At 52.6% G+C, this 19,798-nt stretch overlaps 1 protein-coding gene across 1 annotated transcript; it reads right to left on the reverse strand.

The window, feature by feature from the left end:
- Positions 1 to 646: 646 nt before the first annotated feature.
- Positions 647 to 9,144, reverse strand: PGC (progastricsin). Its single transcript, XM_060164186.1, has 9 exons — positions 9,086 to 9,144; positions 7,022 to 7,172; positions 6,498 to 6,615; positions 5,418 to 5,536; positions 4,583 to 4,782; positions 3,258 to 3,380; positions 2,552 to 2,699; positions 1,669 to 1,767; positions 647 to 936 (listed from the first exon to the last, which is right to left on the reverse strand). Exons 1-9 carry the CDS (start codon positions 9,142 to 9,144, stop codon positions 781 to 783), a joined length of 1,173 nt encoding a protein of 390 aa, XP_060020169.1. The 3' UTR covers positions 647 to 780.
- Between the last annotated feature and the right edge of the window lie 10,654 nt (positions 9,145 to 19,798).

A 19,798-nucleotide genomic window follows, 5' to 3' on the forward strand; every position in this document is an offset into this window, starting at 1 on the left:
TTGTCCATGGTTGAGAGCCAGCCCTTCTTTAAAGACAAGCCCTGGGACATAGGGGTCTGGGTTAAAATATGATAGGCTTAACTCAGCCCAGATCTTCTGGAGCCCTCCTGGAACCTACTAGGTTCTGGTGGCATCGGGTGATCTCTCCCTAAAGGATCCGTGACTGTTACAAGTGTGTACCGGCATCCAGCCTTACTCTGAAAGCTCCTAGTGGAACTTGATCACAGATAAGGAGGAAGAGGCTAGATTTAGGATACATTGAACCCCTAGTCACACTGCTAGTGCACATGTGTGGGGTCACTCTGGTGGTAGTTTGGTAAATTAGGTCAGCAGAGCATTTTGGATTGCCCATTACAAAGGAATGTCCTGCTTCCATGCCACTACCACAGTCTTCCCTCTCCAGAGAGAAGCTGTGAACAGACTCCAAGATTTGAGGGATGCAGGGCCCACCCCCAAGCCCTACCCTGTCCCCTATTTCTCTTAGGTTCTCAGTGACCCACTGCAAACCTCCTAGAAACTCAGGCAGAACATGGTGCAGCAGAGGCAAATCTGCCCCTGACTCTCATTGTCCCCATTGTCTGAGACCAGGGGCTGCCTTACAGGCCACAACTGCCCTCTAGAAACAACAGGCTGGTCGATATGGAGAAGAAAGATTTATTGTTAGAGAAAGTCCAGAGTCCAGAGAAGGGAGGCTACATGCAGAGAGGAAATGCAGAGAGAACCCCCTGTAGCCTGGGAGGCCCAGAGGGAGAAGGGAGCCCGGGCGTCCAGGCGCTGAGTCTAGACGGCGGTGGCAAAGCCCACCCTGTTGTTGCCCAAGTCATAGACGGAGTAGTAGGACCTGAGGAAGACGTCCCCAAGGATCCACAGGGGCTGGCCATTCTGGGAGGGCACGTAGGTGGGCTCGACCCCCAGCATGCAAAAGCTGTCGTCGTACTGCACAACACAGAAGGGCAACACTCATTCATCCGCTCACACAGTGACGGGGCACTGCTCGGCCCAGAGCCCCAGGCCAGCAGCACAGATGCAGAAACAGGTGAGCCGAAGTTTCTGCCCTTGAGGGCTCACAGGCCAACTGAGCCTCCAGAGCCAGAGTCGGGCTGGTGGGGGATTCTGGCGTGGCCGAGGGCAGGCTGCAAAAGGCCTCCCTCTGCAGGGTCTCCTTGACTCCTTCCTGTTCCTGATTTGGAGCAGGTCAGCCTGGCGGTAAAGTCTTGGAACCAGACCAACTTGGGTTCAAAGCTTAGCTTCACCCTGACTAGCTCTGTGGCCTTGGGCCAGTTACTTAACTCTCTGAACCTCCAAGTTTTTGTTTGTAAAATAGAATCAGTATCTCGCTCATTGAATGTTGTGACGAGTAATCAGGGAAATGTAGACAAAGTGCTTCACTCAGGGGCTGACTCTCATAAGTGATCAACAAAGAGCCAGCGCCCCTCCCCTCTAATTAATAATAATCATTAATAATAGGTGGCACTCTGCTCTTTCATAGCCGCGTTCCAGAGACGGGGGTTTAGAATCAATGGATGGGGAAAAGAAATCAATGCTGCAAGGCATCAGGAAATGGCGCGAGGTAAGGAGACCCAGCGTTTCTGGCTACCCACCCCTTCCTCCCACCCCTCACCCCCATCCCCCATCCCCCACCCTCCCGATGCAGGGGCCAGGACTTACATTGAGGATGTAGGAAGCGGGTGACAGAGGGAACTGCACACCATTTATGATGAACGTGAGGGTGGGCAGGCTCTGGATGCTGTTACAGTCCACGAGAAACTGCAGAGAGGAACAGGGCCCGGGATGCCTCATCTCCCCCCTGAGAGGACTTGCCAACCCCATCGCCTCAGCCCCTCAGGACCCGGGCCTGAGCCCCAAGCCTGCTTTGGGACTGGAGGCTGCAATACCAATACTGCTCGTGTTACACATGAGGACTCACGTGCAGAGGGTGGGATCTGGGGGGACCTGAGCATCTTTCTCACCCCCAAACATGACTCTTGCTTGAATTTTCCCCATGAGAGAGATTAAATCTACACCCCTTTCTCTGCAAGTGTCCTTTTAAAACACGCAGGTCTGTAGAAAGCATGGCCCATCAGTCCACCAAAGTTAGTGGGAATGCATTAATTAGGCAAACCCTTTGGTGGGCTCAGGAGGGGGCACGGGGCAGAGAGCATGGCCCTGTGGAGGTGAGGGAGCTGTGGACTGAAGGGTTACCCCTTGTCACTCATGGGCTTGGCAGCACAGTCTAGTTGTTTCCCTCTTACTGCAAAGCCCGGCAGGTGTGTAACCTGTTTCCGCTAAGGGGCTGAAGCTCAGAGGAAATTCTGCCTAGTAGTGACCTCCCCACACCCTTTTAGCACAAGCATCTGGCTCCCCTGGATCAGCCTTCGGGCCCCCAGCCAGCTCCCAGCCCCAGTCATCCTGGGGCCCCCACCTCCAGTGCCTGGGGGCGGCGAGAAGCACGTAGGCCAAGAATCAAGCTATTCCTGTGCTCCCAGGAAAAACCACAAATGCCCCCTGGCTGGCCTCCCCCAGGGAAGGGGCACACCTCCGCCACACGCACCTGTCCATACTCGTTCTCCTCGACCCCTGTGGCCTGCAGAAGGGAGCTCACGAACTGCTGGGGCACGGTGAGCAGAGACGTGCCAGTGTCCACGACGGCCTGGCAGCCCTGGGAGCACCAGCCCGTGGCCTGGTCACCAATGAGGAACCTGAACGGTGAGGAGATGGGCGGCCTCAGCACCTCCCAGCTCAGGGCAGCTAGGGGATAGCTGCAACCACAGAATCAAGGTGCACCTCCAGAAGATAAGGGCCCTGCACAGGTCAATCCAGCCATCCTCCTGCCTCATACCAAAGTCTGTCAAAGGCCACCTAAATGGCCTTGGAATCTCTTTCTAAAGAGTTCCAAGGATGGTTCTAGAAACACTGAAGGCCAGGGTTACTGATTCATTGTAAGTACTTTGAGCAAAATAGTCCCTCCCCCTCACACACCCCAGTTTTCTAATGTCTAAGCCCCTAGGGTTGGACTACAGGGTCCAAAATGTCTGGGATTCCCAGTCCTGCCCCTTCCTATGTTGTCCCCACCCCACCCTCCTTCTCCAGGCCGACCTGGGCCTTGAAACCCCAGCTGAGGGCAGCTGTGGCTTTGCAGGCGCAGGTCTCTGGGGTCCTCTGTCCCCCCGCCACCCGGCAGTACCCGTGTGACATGAAGTGCCTCAGAGCCTGCTCTGAGGAAGTACCCACAGCCCCAGGGCCCACCACAGACTCACTCCTCAATGCCAATCTGCCAGTACAGCTCCTGGGTGACGGGGGTCCAGTGGATCTGCCCCGTGTACAGGCTGCTGTCCACACCTCCGAAGATGACTGCTCCCCCGTCCTGAGAGCCCTGCTGGCTGCAGGACGCAAAGCAAAAGTGAGTCAGGCAGTGGCTGTGGAAAAGGCAGGAAAACAGAGGTCCTGCCCTGGCTCCAGACTGGGGCTCCCTGAGGAATGGCTGTGTCTCCACTCAGACCAGGGCTCCCCGAGGGCGGGGCCGCGTCTCCCCTCGGAATGGGGCTCCCTGAGGGAAGAGGTTGTGTCCAGCCCCGCCCCGCCCCCCTCTCCCCCCTGGCCTGGAGCTCAGACTTCCCAGTGCCTCAGGCTCCCAGGTGCTCCACCAAGCGCTGCCTCTGGGGAAGCCTCTGGTCGTCTGGCCCCCCCACCCTGCCACACACCACGTTCTCCATTCCCTTTCACTTTGTGCTGCTGGTGGAGCGTGTCCACGGGAGCCTGACCCGGGCCCAGCTTGTTATTTTTCTGCTGGGATCGGAGGGAGGTAGGGCCCAGGTGGAGGGGAGGGCAGGGCCTCCCCTGTTAGACAGAAGACGAACCTGAGTGTGGAACTGGGCAGAGCTCCTACGGGCTAAACTCAGAGTACTTGTAAACAGAGGCCAGCAACCGTCGTAACAGGATAATGTGGTTGAAAGATTCAGATGACTAAGCCCCAGAGAGTAGATATTGACTATCTCTAGAAGGTAGTTGTCTAATTCTGGAGAGGAAAGAAAGTCCACCCCAGGCGACGCCCCCACCCCCACCCCTCCTACTGCCTGGCACCGGGGCCCATCCACATAAATCACTGAGTTGGCTCGTGTTTGTGGTAAGAATAACAACTCGTTAGGAGTTCATGGTGGACCTAGACCAGAAGACTCCAGGACCTGGCTAGAACAATAGATCAAAGGAGATGAAGCAATAGATTTCTACACAAAAGAGGTGTCCAGGTAGAAAACATTTGGTCAGAAGGAAATGAGCTAACTGGGGCTCTGGGCAGGAGGTAAGCCCAAGAGGTATGGAGAAAGCAGTAGCAATGCTCAAAGAAGAGCTCAGCGGGAGGAAGGAGAGACACCGTCGTGGCCAAGAAATACAAAGAAGAGGCCGAGTGGGGAGGGACAGATGCAGGGGTTGGGGAGGGGAGGAGGAAGAGTCAGAAGCCCAGGAGGAAAGGCCCTGCCAGATATGCCTGCTGGGAGGCCTTCAAATCCCAAAGTGTTGAACCTCAGCCATCCAGGGCCACGGGGGCAATGCGCTGGGAGCTGGGGACCGCCAGGTGGTTCCTTACCTGCCGAGGTAGAAGCTAAAGACTGGGCTGGTGAGGGCACCCTCCTGCAGCATGCCCTGCAGGGCGGTGCGGGCCCCGCCCATGGACAGGGCAGGGTAGGCCATGCCCATGATGCCATCGAACTTCGCATAGAGGAAATTGGTCCCCGGCTCTTTCTCACTCAGGCCGAACTCCTGGTTGGGGACCTTGATGCCCTGGACCTGGAGGGGAAAGAGAGGATGGGAGATGACAAGTGTATCTCCACCCACCTCCCCCAGGCTCCCCCTCCTCAGACCCCTCAATGGTCTGTTCTTCATCCCTCCTTTGCTTCTGCTGCCTCTCTTCTTGTCAGGTTTGCAAAAGCCACTTTCTCTTCCAAGAAGCCATCCCCGACCGCTGCAGCATTCCCCACCCCAACCTTCTTCTTCCCGAGGCTTTAAGTTCCTTAAGGACCAGGTCACTCCAACCATTGTGGTGCCCTCGGTGCCTGGCACATGATGGCCCGCAGTGAGGGTTCAATGAGTGAATGGGTGAGCTTTTTTTTTTTTTTTTTGCCTGCGCCTTGTGGCATGCGGAATCTTAGTTCCCCGACCAGGAATCAAACCCGTGCCCCCTACAGTGGAAGTGTAGAGTCTTAACCGCTGGACCACCAGGGAAGTCCCTGGATGAGCCTTTATTGTACTGATTTTCTGGCCTGTACGGTAGAGCAGTAGGTGTTTCTCTTATTTTTCAGGGCCTCCATCTAAGTCTCCCCATCAGACTGTGAGGACTTTGAGGTTAGAATCCAGCTCACAGCCCCGGACTACCTTCCCCACATCTGGGTGTGGGCACGGGGGCAGCCGGCAGTATCACTCACTGTCAGAGTGTCATAGCCGAAGAAGCCGGTGAGGCTGCCGCTGCCGTACTGCAGGGAGAAGGTCTGCCCATTGGTGGAGTAGGTGGAGGACAGGCTGGGGTTGAAGCGGGTGTGGCTGGCTGCAAGGGAAGGAAAATTCGGGAAGTCAGGCTGGCCCACTCTCAGGCCTGCCGGACTGCCCACCTGTCTCCCAGCCTGGGCTCACATCCTGGGGACTCAGCACTCCTCCCACGCCCCACTCCACACCGGCCACTGAGTCAGGGGGTGGCCAGCTGACCTTCCTGGCATTGGAAGACCCACAAGAACTGGCCAGCCTCGATTCCAAAGCCCCCTCTGACCTACAGAACCTTGAGATGCCCTAGGATGGTGACCTCCCTATGGGCAGGTTATATAGAATCTATTCATCTCCCTGACCCCCAGCAGATCTCCTGACACATGGCGAGTGCTGAGAAATTACTCATCGGATGAAGGAGTGAATGAACCTCCAGGGCATCTGTGCATTCCCTGACCCTCACCTCACCCCGAGCAGAAGCTGGCCACACCAGGATCCTGAGATAGCCTAGGATGGAGCCAATGAGGGACCTTCTGGACTAGAGGCGTCAAGACCCAAACCCCAAGGCTTTGGCAGGGACCAAGGCAGCCCTAGGAAGTGAATATCTCCTGTCTCCAAATACAACTACAGGGAGGGGACCATATCTATATCCTTCTCCCGTGTCCCTTGAGATACTCAGTAAGAACTTAGTAAACCATGGGGTGGAGTAGCATAGAAAGAGTGTTGTACAGTGGAGTGGGATGGAATGGCATTGCCCAGAGCAAACAGAACGGAGTGGAGTGGGCTGGGCTGGGCTGGAGTAGGTGAAGGGATATGTATTGGTGAGCAGGGAAAGCAGAGGGGCCACCCAGCTCCATGGCCAGCTTCTTCCCTCTGGCTTGGGCATGTGCCACATGACCTGGACAGGTCCCTGGTCCTCTCCGGGACTGCAGCTTTCCCCAGCAATCTTTATGAAGTGCGGCCCTTCCCCAGAGGGTGTCAGTGCCCTGCCCTGCCAACCGCCCTCCCCTGCCCAACCTAGCACTCACTGCAGGCCTGGCTCTGGCAGTAGACAGAGGGCACCCACAGGTTGGAGGAGCCAGTATCAAAAAGGACCAGGAAGTTCTGTGGTGGGGTCCCGATGCTGATCTCACCAAAGTAGGCAGCCTGGGCGGGAGACGGGGGACATGGACGGGCTGTTAGCTCTGGCGGGATCCAGGGACCATCAGGCCCAGCCTCCTCCACGGACAGAGTGACAGAGTGACCAGCCCCACAGCCCGCACCAGAAGCAGGGGCCTGAGCCTGCCCTCCACGCTCGCCCAGAACCCACAGACCTTCGGTCCAAGCCCGCCCGGGGCAGCTGCAAAGGTCTCTGTGGACTCAGCTGCTAGGTCAGCAGGGGCCCCTGAGTGCTCTGCCCGCCAATGAAGTCTCTGGGCTGGCAGGTCTGAGAGATGGGGGCAGGCCCCGGGGGCCGGGTGGGAGGGTGCAGAGAGGAAGGGCGCAGCTCACAGCCCAGGCCTGGTCTTTGGCAGCAGGGAGATGGGGAGCCCCGGGGAGGGTCAGGACTCACGTCCATGTAGTCCATGGGCTCGGAGGCCACGCTGAAGTCACTGAAGTGGTACCTCTGGGCGGGGTCGTACTTGTGGGTCCTCAGGAAGTCCTCCAGTATCCCCTTCTCTTTCATGGTCTCACGGATGGACTTTAATTTCTTCACGGGGACTCTGCGGAAGGGCTGGGGTCAGGGCAGGACCTCCCTCTTTCCTACAGAGGCTCTAATATCCCAATCTCTCTCTCCATCTCTGTTTGCCTCAGGCTCCCTGCCACTCTGTCCCCCGGTGTCTGCGGCTTGTACGTGTCTGTGTGTCTCCCTCTTTCTCCATCTCTGTCTCAATCTCTGGTTCTCTCTGGCTTTTTCTCCCTCTGCCTCTCATTTTCTTCCTCTCTCTTTCTCTTTCTTTCAAAACTCTTCTCAGGACTTGCTCTGAGATTCAGAAAACAACTGACTTCACCCATGCATGCCCCCACCCCATCTCATGGGTCCTCATCCCACCCTGGTCCTCCACTCTCAGATATCCCATAAACACTTTCCCAGGCAGGGGAGAGGAACTTCAGACATTACCCTTTGTAGGATTTGTACATTTTTGTTCTGTTTTTGTTTTTTTGGCTGTACCGCGTGGCTTGCGGGATCTTAGTTCCCTGACCAGGGATTGAACCCGCGCCCTCAGGAGTGAAAGCGCGGAGTCCTTAACCACTGGACTGCCAGGGAATTCCCAATTTGTGCATTTTTAAAAAAGGTTTCAGAGGGCCTTCCCTGGCATCCAGTGGTTAACACTCCGCACTTCCACTGCAGTGGGAGCGGGTTCAATCCCTGGTCAGGGAGCTAAGATCCCACATGCTGCACAATGTGGCCAATAAAATAAAACAAAAGTTTCATAGATGGCAAAGTTCACCCCAAAGAAAGTCCTCTGGTACAGTGGCTGTCAGGCACCTGGTGCCGGTTGGCTGTGACAGAGCACAGGACCAGGGGAAGGGCACTAGACTGGGGACTCAGAAGACAGGGTCCTAGTTCTGCCCCTGCAGCGACTTGTCTGGCCTGGATCAGTCACGCTCCTCTCAGGATGCCGGGACAGTGGGGAGGTTGGCCTGGTTGGTCCGGAGCCCAAATCAGCTCTGGAACTGTATGTACTGAATTATGGGTTTCTGCCCATGTCTTCGCAGACCTCCTTGCCGCCATTGCCTAGGGGTCTCTGCAGGTCCACCCAGGCCTTGTTCCAGGCTCCAGAATTCCTGCTGCTTTCACTTCTTTCCCCATCTCTTCCCCATCTCTTCCCCATTCCCCCAAGGCCCTTCATTGTCCAGAAATTCTCTGCTAAACCCATTCACCTGGAGCTACGAAGGCTGATGGTTGACTGCACCCCATCACAGTTACAGAATTTGCATATTCAAAGAAGTTTCTGAGAGGAGCCATCTCTTTGCCAAAAAAATCACTCTTTAGTGGTAGAATAGCAAGCAGAGTGGCAGGCCGGGAGTCCTCCTGATGTCCTGTGAGCTGTGCCGCCTCGTTCCCTATCCCCTGACACCTCAGCGTGTAGAGATTACATGACGGGTGTTTCTGCTTAGATGATTTTGGCATCTACCAAATCAATTGGGGGCCTTAAGGAAAATACTAGCAAACGTCTCCCTATCTAGAAATAATTGTACTGGCCGTTCAGCATCTGCTTGGGTGGTGGTCACCCTTATTCTCCCTGTTTCCTATCCATCAGTGGGGGAAGGGATGGTGCGTCTCCCTTTGACTGGAAGCTCCCTGAAAGCAGAGGCCATATCTCCTCCCACTGCTGAGTCCTGTCCTACACCGATTCAGGGAGCCTTCCCTGTCCAGAAGTCCCAGAGCAGAGGCAGGTCAACCACAGAGCTTCCTTGCCCCTTCCAACATGTGAGGATAGCAAAAAGATGGGGGTCTATGAACTAGGAAGCAGATTCTCACCAGACACCAAATCTACAGGCACCTTGATCTTGGACTTCCTAGCCTCTAGAACTTGGAGAAATAAATTTCTGTTGCTTATAAGCCATCCAGTCTATGGTAGTTCATTTAAAAATAAAAAAGGCTGCCCTAGCAGCCAGGCCCCAGACTCACTTGATCACGGCCGCCTCCAAGGTCTGGAGGCAGACCAGGGCCACCACCATCCACTTCATGATGCCGATTCCCAGCTGGCCACAGTAGAGAAGCAGCTCAGAGTTGTGGCGTCAGTGGAGTGAAGACCTGAACACTCCTTCCTCCTTTATACCCCGAGGACCCAGCCCAGCCCCTGCCTCCCTGCCCTGCACCAGCATGACCTCAATCCCCGTCATACCCTGGGCTCCACGTATCAGTTATTTCTGTGTGTTTTCCCTTGTGAGGGTGGCTGCAAAGGACTTTTCATCTTATTGACTTTTCAGTACAAGCAGTGGAGGCCAGGAGGTGCGAACGATAAGAAATCAAAGTTGCCGTGAGATGGAGTGGCAAATATGACTTCTTGTGCAGGAACCAGAGGTGTGAGGTAAGCCTTTTAGGGTGAGGGCCAGAGGAGGGCAGCGTGAGGGCCGTAGGATCTATAGGCAGGTTTTTCATCCTCAGTACTTCCGACACTTTCAGACAAAAAACTCTTTGCTGTGGACACTGTCCTCGGCATTGTAAGATGTTTAGCAGCATCCCTGGCCTCTACCCACTAGATGCCAGCAACAGTCCCCCAGTTGTGACAACCAACAGTGTCTGCAGGCATTGCCACATGTCCCTTTCGGGAGCAAACTTGTTGAGAATCGCTGGTCTATAGGTGATGCACTCAAAGATTCTGACTTAAGTCCTGGTTCCAGCACCCCCAACCCCTTGGGGGATGCAGTTAGGAGTGTCGGGGGTTGATGGACTCAGCAGCTAGGAGGATGGTAATGATGATGGTAGTGGTGAGCGTGAGGCTGACCGTGGTGATGTTGGCGGTATTGTTAGCACAGATGCAGATGGTGGGGCTGGGTTGCCAGTGGCTGAAGTCAGAGCTATTGGGGGCAGCTTTGGAGGTTTTCCTGGTCAAATGGGACATTTGGAGCAATGCTCATCATAGTTCAGCAAGCACTCAGGACACACCCACAGACTAAGCCGCACTGGCTTCTGGTTGTGCCACTGGCACTGATCTGCAGCAACAGGAGGCCTGGGCAGGGGCATGGGAGGAGGGGACATGCCAGCCCCTGCTTCTGTTCTTCGTTGTCTCTCTTCTTCTGTTGCATTGAGACTCCGCCCATGTCTTTTTTTTTTTTTGCCTCACTGTGCGACATAAGGGATCTTAGTCCCCCGACCAGGGATCAAAACCATGCCCCCTGCATTGGGAGTACTGAATCTTAACCACTGGACCACCAGGGAAGTCCCTGCCCATGTCTTTTGTTCTCCTAAAATGCCTGTGTCCCCCATTACCCTCTTCCCCAGCTCTCATCTGTCCTCGTTCCTGCTCCCGAGCCTGATCTGCCATGTCCTCTGTCCCTCATCTCCGGGTCCTGCCTGCTTCCCAGCTACAAGCTTCTCATTGCCTGAGGTGACCTGGAGCTGGCCCAATGCCTGCCAACCTGGCACTGGAGAAGTCTCCATTCTGGGGTGAGTGGAAAAAGTCCCCACGCCAGTACCCTCTCTGCCACCTCACCCCTCACTCAGGGCTCCAAACAGATTTGTCAGGCTCTTGAGCCCCAGGCAGAAGGCCAAGAGCAGGCCTGCCAAACACCGATATAATCCAGCCCGTGGGGACTTTCCACTCTGGCCACCTCCACCCACTGCCCGGCCAGAGCCCTGGAGTCTCCCCTGGCCCTGGATGGAGGAGGGGAGGGAGGGCACTAGAGGTCCACCCGGGCCTGGCACAGAGAGGGAGGTACCTGCCTGGTTGTGTCTCAAGGCCAAATCAGCTCCCATTCCTCCCTGCAGTCTCCAGGGACACTGGAGTGGAAGGCAACGTAACGAGGGAGTGCTTTCCCTGGGGTAGGGGAATCCGCAGGTTTGGAAGATCAGGCAAAAGAAAGTCATAGGATCCTTGGAATCTTGCCACATCCTGTGAATACAGCAGAATCCATGGGGTCCCCTAAGTCTTGTGAGGCCAACAAGACTCCACAACATGGCCCTCCAGGGACCCTTTCCTTATCTGGCAGGACCCAAGGAGTCTGATGGCTGTGGGCTAACTGTCCCCAAACCCCAGTCACATCACATCCCTTCTGAATACCCCTGGCCTACTGCATCGAGCCAGGGTACCCTGCTTGGCAGCCAGGCCCTGGGGCTTTACTGCCCCACCTACCCAACCTGACCTGACAGCTCAGTCAGTCCCCTCAGTGTCCCCATACGTCCTAAGTCCTTGTCTGCCCTGGCTGCCCCGCCACCACCCAGCCCCCCATTCCTGGAAAGCCCATTTCTCTTCCTTCTACATGTCCAAGTTCTGCCCATCCTTCAGGACCTCTCCTCCTAGAGCAGGGATGTACAGAGTCTGGGGACACTTTAGAAGTCATCCGGGGCTACCTCCCACCAAGGACAGGAGCCCCAGTAAGCCTGACCCACTGGCTGCCCACCAAGTTCATCTTCTATCCCTAAACACTGCACACCCAGCTGGTGCCCTCCCCTTAGTGCCGGATCACACACTGTCTAGGATTGGTCTCCAGTTGTCTTCTGGTGTATGTTTCCTCACTCTATAGACTGGAAACTCCTAGAAGGCAGAGATTGTGGCTTCCACCTCCCTGGGCTTGGCCCAGAGCTCAGGAAATCCTGAACACTAGATGGATCCCATGGGATTGTTCTCCATAGGTCTTGGTTATATCTCCCACACCCCATTATCCCAGTGCTCTGATTTCCACCCCACACTCTAAAGGGATCGTGTCAAAATCCAGGGCCTGGCGTCCTCTCATGGTGATGCTTTCCCAGGAAAGAGGCGTTATCTCATCACCCTCTGGTCTCCTCTCCCTCTAAGCACCACCTGTCTCAAAACTCATCAAAGGCTCCCTGTGGCTAATTAAATAAAATCCAAACTCATCACCCTGACCTTGAGGACACACTCAGGCTGGCCCCTTCCTACATTTCCACACTCATCTTCCACTACTAACCTACACATGCTCTGTGCTCCAGCCATAGCAATCTCCTTGCTTTCTCCCAGGAGACCTGTTATTTTCCAACCACTGTGCCTTTATCCATGCTGTGGTCTCCATCTGCAATACCCTTCCCAGCATCTCCACCTGCAAAATCTCCTCATCCTTCAAGACCCAGTACAAAGGCCATAAAGCCTTCCCTACTGTGCTCACCTACTCTCAAACTCGTTCCTATTGTGGAGGACTTTGCTTTTCCTCCCCTTATGGTATTTATTTCATACTGTCTTATATCCCAGTGACTTGCCCCAAATCCTATCACTTGTAACTAAAAGGAAAGGTCTTTTCCCTCACCTGGCTCCTTAAACAGCTCATTCACCTTTCAGAGTGACTACAAAAGTGACACTGGTTGCTGGGAGCGTCTCGAGAAGAGATGGCAGCTACTAGCATGCACACTGCCACTGCTAATCCTCCACCCATGGCAGACATGACTAATCAAACAGATCACTCTCTTTCATGGTGCTGAGACATGGCCTCAGGATCCTTCCCAATCTAGTGTTCATACACCCATTCTCAATTTTGAAATGACAATCCCTGAGTCCCTTAATGGAGGATTTTTTTTTTTTAATTCTGGATACTAAATTTCATTTAAATTCTGTACATATACTACTTTTTAAAGAATCAAAATGACATGAAACTACAATTATTTGCACCATTCTAAATTGCAAAATTATATTCTGGCTCCTAATGTACACACTGAGATTTTAACGTAGCTGTAATCAGTGTGTAAATACTACTTCTGTTCTGTTCTTGTTACTGAAGATTACTATATACACACATCCATGGCCTATCCATGAGATAGGCCACATTCTTATCACTCCTGGTGGCTGTACAGTGCTCTATTATCTTGGTAGTAACATTACTTAGACCTATTCATTTGGGTTGATTCGAATTTCTCATTTCTATCAATAGTAATTGGGCACAAAATAAACATCAACCAAACGAAGAGAGTAGTGAGCTCCTTGTTATCAGAATCATTCAAACAGAGGCTAAAGGAGCACATTTTGAGGAATCCTGGAAGTGGGGTCTCTTGCAGTGGGTGTGAGATTGGACTAGGGATCTGAGTTTCACTGTGTATTCTAACCCTGAATTAAGTTTGCAGAGCTGAGAGACCTCACCTCAGATCCCAGGACAGGTACTTTATAAACCTTAAGTCTTCGGCAGCTGTCTACACGAATTTTAGTTACGACTTCGGCTATTATCTTGGTTTTTTAGTTTTTTCCTTAAATTTTGTGTGTTTTATACTTACACCATTATATTGGTTTAATCAAACTTATTGGGGGCAAACTGGAATGGAAGTTTTTTTTTCAAGTTCAAGGATTTATGCTTTTTTTTCTTTTTCTTTTTTCTTTTCTTTTCTTTTTTTTTTTATAAGCAGAGGGCCCAGTGTAAGCTGGATTCGTCTGACTTGGACCTCCACCTCTGGCTCATCCTCCGACCCCCTAGTTTAAAGCTGCCAGGTAAGGCCCTGCAGTTGGGGTCCTCCACAGCGCTCTTTTTCTTTTGATATAATTTTTGAATTACAGAAAAGTTACATAGTACAGAGAGTACCTGTACACCTTTCATCCAGAATTCCCTAATGTTAACATCTTACATCATAACCATAGTACAATGATCAAACCCAGGAAATTAACCCCAATCTGATACTATTAACCAATTTATAAACCTTATTTGAATTTCACCAGTTTTCCCGCTAATGTCCTTTTTCTGATTCAGGATCCAATCTAGGTCCCCACATCACATTAATTTTCATGTCTTAGTCTTCTCCAATCTGTGACAGTTCCTTGGGTTTTTTTGTTTGTTTGTTTGTCTTTTATGACCTTGCTACTTCTAAAAAGTGCTGAGCAGTTATTTTGTAGAATGCCCCTCAGTTTAGGTTATTCTGATGTTTTCTAATGATGAGATTGGTGGCATGCATTTTGGAGCAGAAACCACAGAGGTGATATATCCTCAGTGCATGATATCAGGAGGTATCTGACTAGGGATGTGTCTCATTGCTGGTTATTTAACCTTAATTACTTGGTTAAGGTGAGGTCTACCATGTTTCTCTGCTGTACAGGAATTATCTTTCCCTCGATAATTAATAAGTATCTTCCGGGGAGACACTTTGAGACTACGCCAGTCTCCTGTTTTTCATCATTCTTCTGCCCACCAATTTTAACATCTATTATTGGTCCTTGCTTGCAACAGTCCTTATGGTGGTGCTTTTCTATGTCCATCATCCCTTCTACATTTATTCATTAGAACTCTGCTGTAAGGAAGAGCTAGGTTCAAGGTTTTGAAATGGACTCTTCCTCCCCTACCAAAATATCCCATCATCGACGTTGTGCCAAGCAGGGTACTTTACATTTGTTGAATCAGGCAACCTCACAGCAACCCCACTAGGTAGGTTACCTTATCCCCATTCAATAGTGGAGTCCATTTTATCTGTCTGTATCTCAAACAGCTGGAAATCGATCCCTGTGTGTATAAATGGATAGACAGGCTGATTGTTTTTTCTCTGGTCTATTGATTGATGAACCCTTGCTTAAAGACAGCAACTTGCTTGTCTGCCTTAGGTGGAAAGGGGGATGCATTGGATAGATGGTGAGTCATATATTGCAGCCCAGCTGCAGGAAGAGGAAGGATGGGGCAGAGCCTTGGGGGTCAACTGAAATCTGGGATCCAAACATTATCAGGACCTTTGGTTCTCATTCCTGCTTCACTTTTCTCTCTCTCTCTCTCTCTCTCACTCACTCACTGTAGGCTGCCTTTCTCCACATAACTGGCCACCAGCACCCGAGTTTTACATTTCCAGAGGAAGCATGAAACCAAAATTCCCAAGAAAGCTCTCTGATTAGCCCATCTTGGGTCAAATGCCCACTCTTGGACCAACCAACTGTGGCCAGCAGGCAGAGCCCTGTAAGAATTTGACGTCTCCCTCAGGAAGCCTTCTGAAGTGTTTAGACAGGAGAAGTCCCCAAAATAAGTAAGGGGATGTTTCTGCTCAAACAGTCAGAGATGTCCATGCAGATTTATTGCTGATGACCTATGGACCCTACTTCAAACTCTTCATTCACCTCTCTTTGTATATATTTAAGAATGTGATGCTGATGTGTGATATGGAATTGACTTTAGGAGACCAATCTCCACCACTTGTTGACCATTTGACCCTGATAACTCACTTACCCTTTCGACCCTGAGTTTCCCTGACTGTAAAACAGGGATAATCATCTGTCCCTCAGGGTTGCTAGAATAATCCAATAAAACCATGGTTATAAAAGTGCTAGCACAGAGCAAGCCCTCAATAGCTATCAGCTGAGTCAGAATCTTTTTCTTTAAAGTGGGCAGGGGGCTGGGGACAGGGGCTGAAGAGGAAAAGGGACCTCTGGTTAGTGCCGATGTTGTTCTGCTTCTTGACCTGTGTTCCAGTCACGTGGGTCTGTGAGAAGTCAGTACTGGATACTCATGATACATGCACCTTTCGGTATGTATGTGTATTAAACATCAATTAAAAGTCTTATGTTAAAACAATTTTTTTTTAATTTATTTTACGCTGTGTTGGGTCTTTGTTGCTGCATGCAGGCTTTCTCTAGTTGCGGTGAGCAGAGGCTACTCTTCGTTGCGGTGCGTGGGCTTCTCATTGCGATGGCTTCTGTTGTTGCGGAGCACCGGCTCTAGGCGCACGGGCTTCAGTAGTTGTGGTGCGTGGGCTCAGTAGTTGTGGCTCGCGGGCTTAGTTGCTCTGCGGCATGTGGGATCTTCCCGGACCAGGGATCGAACCTGTGTCCCCTGCATTGGCAGGTGGATTCTTAACCACTGCGCCACCAGGGAAGTCCCTAAAGTCACATTTTAAAAAGAAGGAAGGTAATTCCCTGGTGTCCAGTGGTTAGGACTCTTGCGCTTTCACTGCCAAGGGTTTGGGTTCTATCCCTGGTTGGGGAACCAAGATCCCGCAAGCCTCACAGAGCAGCCAAAAAGAAAGAAGAAAAAAAAAAAAAAAGAGGAGGAAGAGAAGGAAAAGGAGCAAGGAGACAGAACACCTGTCCTCAGAGACACCCCCCACCAAAGATGAAGGGGGGAGGCAGCCCCAGCTCAGGGAGTCCCGGGCTGATGTGGGCAGTGCACCTTCACCTGGGCTAACATTGTCCACAAGAGTAGAAAAGCAGAGATGATTTCAGGTGCAACAAGGATGAACATGTCTTTCCCACACAGCTGTGTATTTATTATCATATATTTTAACACAGATACATATCGGACATATCACACCCATGATTTCACGGACTAGGGGTGTTTGTGACATCCTCCTAACGGAGCAATGTCAGGAAGCAGCAGAATTACAGCCTGAAATCCTTGTCACTGAGGAGTTAGTCTTCTAGGCTGGCCACTGCGGGGAGGGGCAGAGCCTCAGTTACCCGAGGACCCCAGGGCCCCCAGCCCTAGAGTCTAGGTGTTAGATTTCTCCTCTCCCTCCACCTCCCCGGCCCTGGGCCCCATGGCTGGGGACAGTCTCCTAGATGTGAAATCCAGCCAGGAACTCCCAGCCTGTCCCCCCACCAGGGCACTGCCCAGAGGTGGCCCTCTCCATTTGACAGGCAGGACAGCTGTGAGCACAGGGTCAGCCGTCCTGCCAAAGTGGGGGCTCCGTGTCTGTGGCTCTGTCCACACTGCCGGCTCAACGTCCTCCCAGACTACTGTCCCACATCTCCAGAAATGGCACCTTGCACAAGCCAGAGAGCTGGCAGGGAAACCTGACCAGGCCTCTGCCCCACCCCCCACGCCAGCAGATTCTAACCGGGGGGCCACACTCAGTGCAGAGATCATGAGGGTGGTATTTGAATGACTAGATCTGGGATCCACTGACCTGTATTGAGTGGGCATGAAAGTCGAACTAATCTCACCCCCCTATTTAACTCCCCAGCCACCCACCTTGTTCCCCAAAGCCAGAGCCTACAGCTGCTTTATTTGGGGTCTCCCAGCTCTCAGCCCTGAGGAGCAGAGTTTGGCTAGAGCGAGTGAAAATAGGGGCTCTCCAACTTCCGTGAGACCCAGAGGGTGTGCCTCTGACCAGGAAGATAAGGCAGAGCCGGTCTATACAGCAGCAGCCAGGCCCACCTTGTCGTTGCCCACGTCAGAGATGGAGTAGCAGACCCTCAGGAAGACGTTTTCAGGGAGCCATGGGGGCTGGCTGTGCTCTGAAAGTAGGAACGTGGGCTGAAACCCCATGAGGCCGTTGCTGCAATGACCCGGAGGAAAAGAAGTGAAGCGGTCAGTAGGCAAGTCTCATGGGTTAAGGAAAGAACCTGAGCTCTGAAATCAGAGAAGCCTGGGGTCAAATCCCAGCCCACCTCTGCCTGGCTTTGTGACATTGGGCAAGTCACTTAAACTCTCTGAGCTTCAGTTTCTCATCAGTTGAGGGAGGGAGATAATATGACCCATTGCTGTGTTCTGCATGATGAATACAAGTTAGGCTGGTGAAGAGAGTGAGAAAAGAACATTTCTGGCAGGCAAAATAGCACCTGCAAAGCGCCTGAGGTAGGAAAGAGGAAGTGATGGGGCCAGTGAGGCTGGAGTATAGCAGTGAGAGGGGTCCCCTGAAGGAGGCAGAGGCCCAACCACCAGAGCTGAGGCTTTCAGGCTTTTTTTAAAACCACAACCCCCAGTTAGAAATATATTTTACATCATAACCTTATATACACATACATACAATGTATAATGAAAACAAAAGCTTCACCCCCCCATAAAAATTCTAGTCCATAGTACATGGGATGCACTCAATTTTCCTATTCTATTTGTTTCTAAAGTGCTGGTTCCAATCAACTGAACTGATTTCTAATGCGCTGTGAGCTGCGATTTGAAAAACACTGATGTCTATGGCATTGAGCACATGTGTGCGCACACACAGTCTTCCACTCTCAGCTGTCATCTGTCACATAAACAATTAATCACAAGTGTTCAGAGAGCAGGGTGGTGTCTCCTCCCTCCTTTGTGTCCCCCGAAGAGGAGGTCCAGAGGGTGCTCCACGTATATTAGTTAGTTAGGAGCAGAGTGGAAGGCTGGGAGAGAAGCAGGGCCTGGCCCACCACGTTTGGAGGTTTGAGTAATCCAAAGAGGACCCCGTGACCACCATCCTTGGACAAATGGAATGGGGACCACCCACACGTGGTAAGGGCCAAGCTTTGGGTTTAAGAAGGGGCTGATCACTACCTGTGGGGGTGATAGCGGTACCCACTTCCAGGATTATCAGGAGGATTTGAAGAGCAAATACACACAGAGCCTCGGCTCAGCATCTGAACCAGGAAGAGCCACCAGCACTTACAGGGTGCTCAGCGTGTGCCTGGCCCTCTTCTAATCACTCTAATTCTACCAGTCTGTGTAATCTCACCAGGACCTTACTCATAAGGTAAACACTGTATTGTCCCTATTTTACAGATGAGGAAATGGAGGCTCAGAGAAGCTTCGTGACTTGCCCAAGGTCACAAGGCTCCGAAGTGGCAGAACAAGGATCCCGATGCAGACAGGCTGGACCTCAACCACTCCACATACGGCATCTCAGAAAGTTCTGGATAAATGGTGGTTCCTGGTATTACGCTTGTGGAAGAAGTTGGTAAGATGATCCTTAAGGTCTTATGCAAATCTGACATCCCAAGAGCTCTACGGGCTCCCCGCCTCCATGCCCAGGTATGAAGGAGAAGCGGGAGAGAGATGGGGAGAGTCGTAGAGATGAGGTGCTGATGGCCCAGCAGAGAAAGTGGATGCCACTGATGGTGAAGGGGCTGGTGAGTGGGCTCTGGCCACTGCTGTAGTTGGTGACAAACTGGAGAAATGATATAAAGGATGCAGAGACAGGTGGTCAGAATCTGCTCCCCCAGGGCTCCGGGGACAGAGGTGGCTGGTCTCACAGCCCGGAAATCCATCCTGCACCCAAATCCTTCCTCCCTGGTCCCTCAACCTCCCAACCTTCCTCTCCCCCACAACTGCAGACACGGCCCCACCCCAGATGATGCCCCAGTGAAGGCACCAAGATGGAGTCCAAGCAGTGGGGCAGAAATACGAGCAAGGGCTGTTGCTAGGGGAGCCTTTGAGGGAGAGGGGGCGGGGAGGGGGCAGGGCAGGGAGATCCCGCTGCACCTGGCATGAAGCAGCGGGCAGGGAAATGACATGCACACCCTCAGGGAATTTGGAAGGAGCGCCTCAGGTGAGTGTCCTTTGACTTCCCAGTGACAGCGGGTTGGGATGCCTCCCTCTCCTTGGCTGTTCCCTGGGATCCCAGTGAGCTGTGTCAGCTGACCACAGATCTGCTCAGGGACAATGATGAGGGAGTTGCCTGTTTCCATGACAACCAGGCAGCCCTGGGAGCACCAGTCAGTGAGCCAGTGCCCTATGGATAACCTGTAGGAATAATTAGAGGTCGGAGGTCATGTCATCCCTCCCCCAGCCTCCATGCAGGCTCTCCCTTAAAGCAGTCCCTGGGTCTGCCCTGCGCTGGGAGAAGCCCTACATTTTTCCCAAAGGAAGCCCCCCAGGCCTCCTCCCTTAGTGGGGGGTTAGGATTTGAATCTCCCCACCCGTGGAAGATGATCTGCCAGTAACTTGGGCGACCACAGGGCTCCAGTAGACCTCACCTGTGTACAGCTGGCTCTTCTCACCACCAAAGGTGACTTCTCCCGTGGTGATGTCATCCTGTCAGCTGCAGACCAGAGACATAGACTGTGGAGGAGGCAGCTGTGCG

Source organism: Lagenorhynchus albirostris, chromosome 10 (assembly GCF_949774975.1).
Source record: "Lagenorhynchus albirostris chromosome 10, mLagAlb1.1, whole genome shotgun sequence".
Taxonomy (NCBI): domain Eukaryota; kingdom Metazoa; phylum Chordata; class Mammalia; order Artiodactyla; family Delphinidae; genus Lagenorhynchus; species Lagenorhynchus albirostris.

Excerpts from the sequence above, each read along its gene's own strand:
- PGC (XM_060164186.1), bottom strand. The coding sequence starts at position 9,144 with ATGAAGTGGATGGTGGTGGCCCTGGTCTGCCTCCAGACCTTGGAGGCG. Across the intron at positions 7,173-9,085 it reads TTGGAGGCGGCCGTGATCAA|AGTCCCCGTGAAGAAATTAA; the intron begins GTGAGTCTGGGG and ends GCCCTTCCGCAG. Across the intron at positions 2,700-3,257 it reads TGGCAGATTGGCATTGAGGA|GTTCCTCATTGGTGACCAGG; the intron begins GTGAGTCTGTGG and ends CTCACCGTTCAG.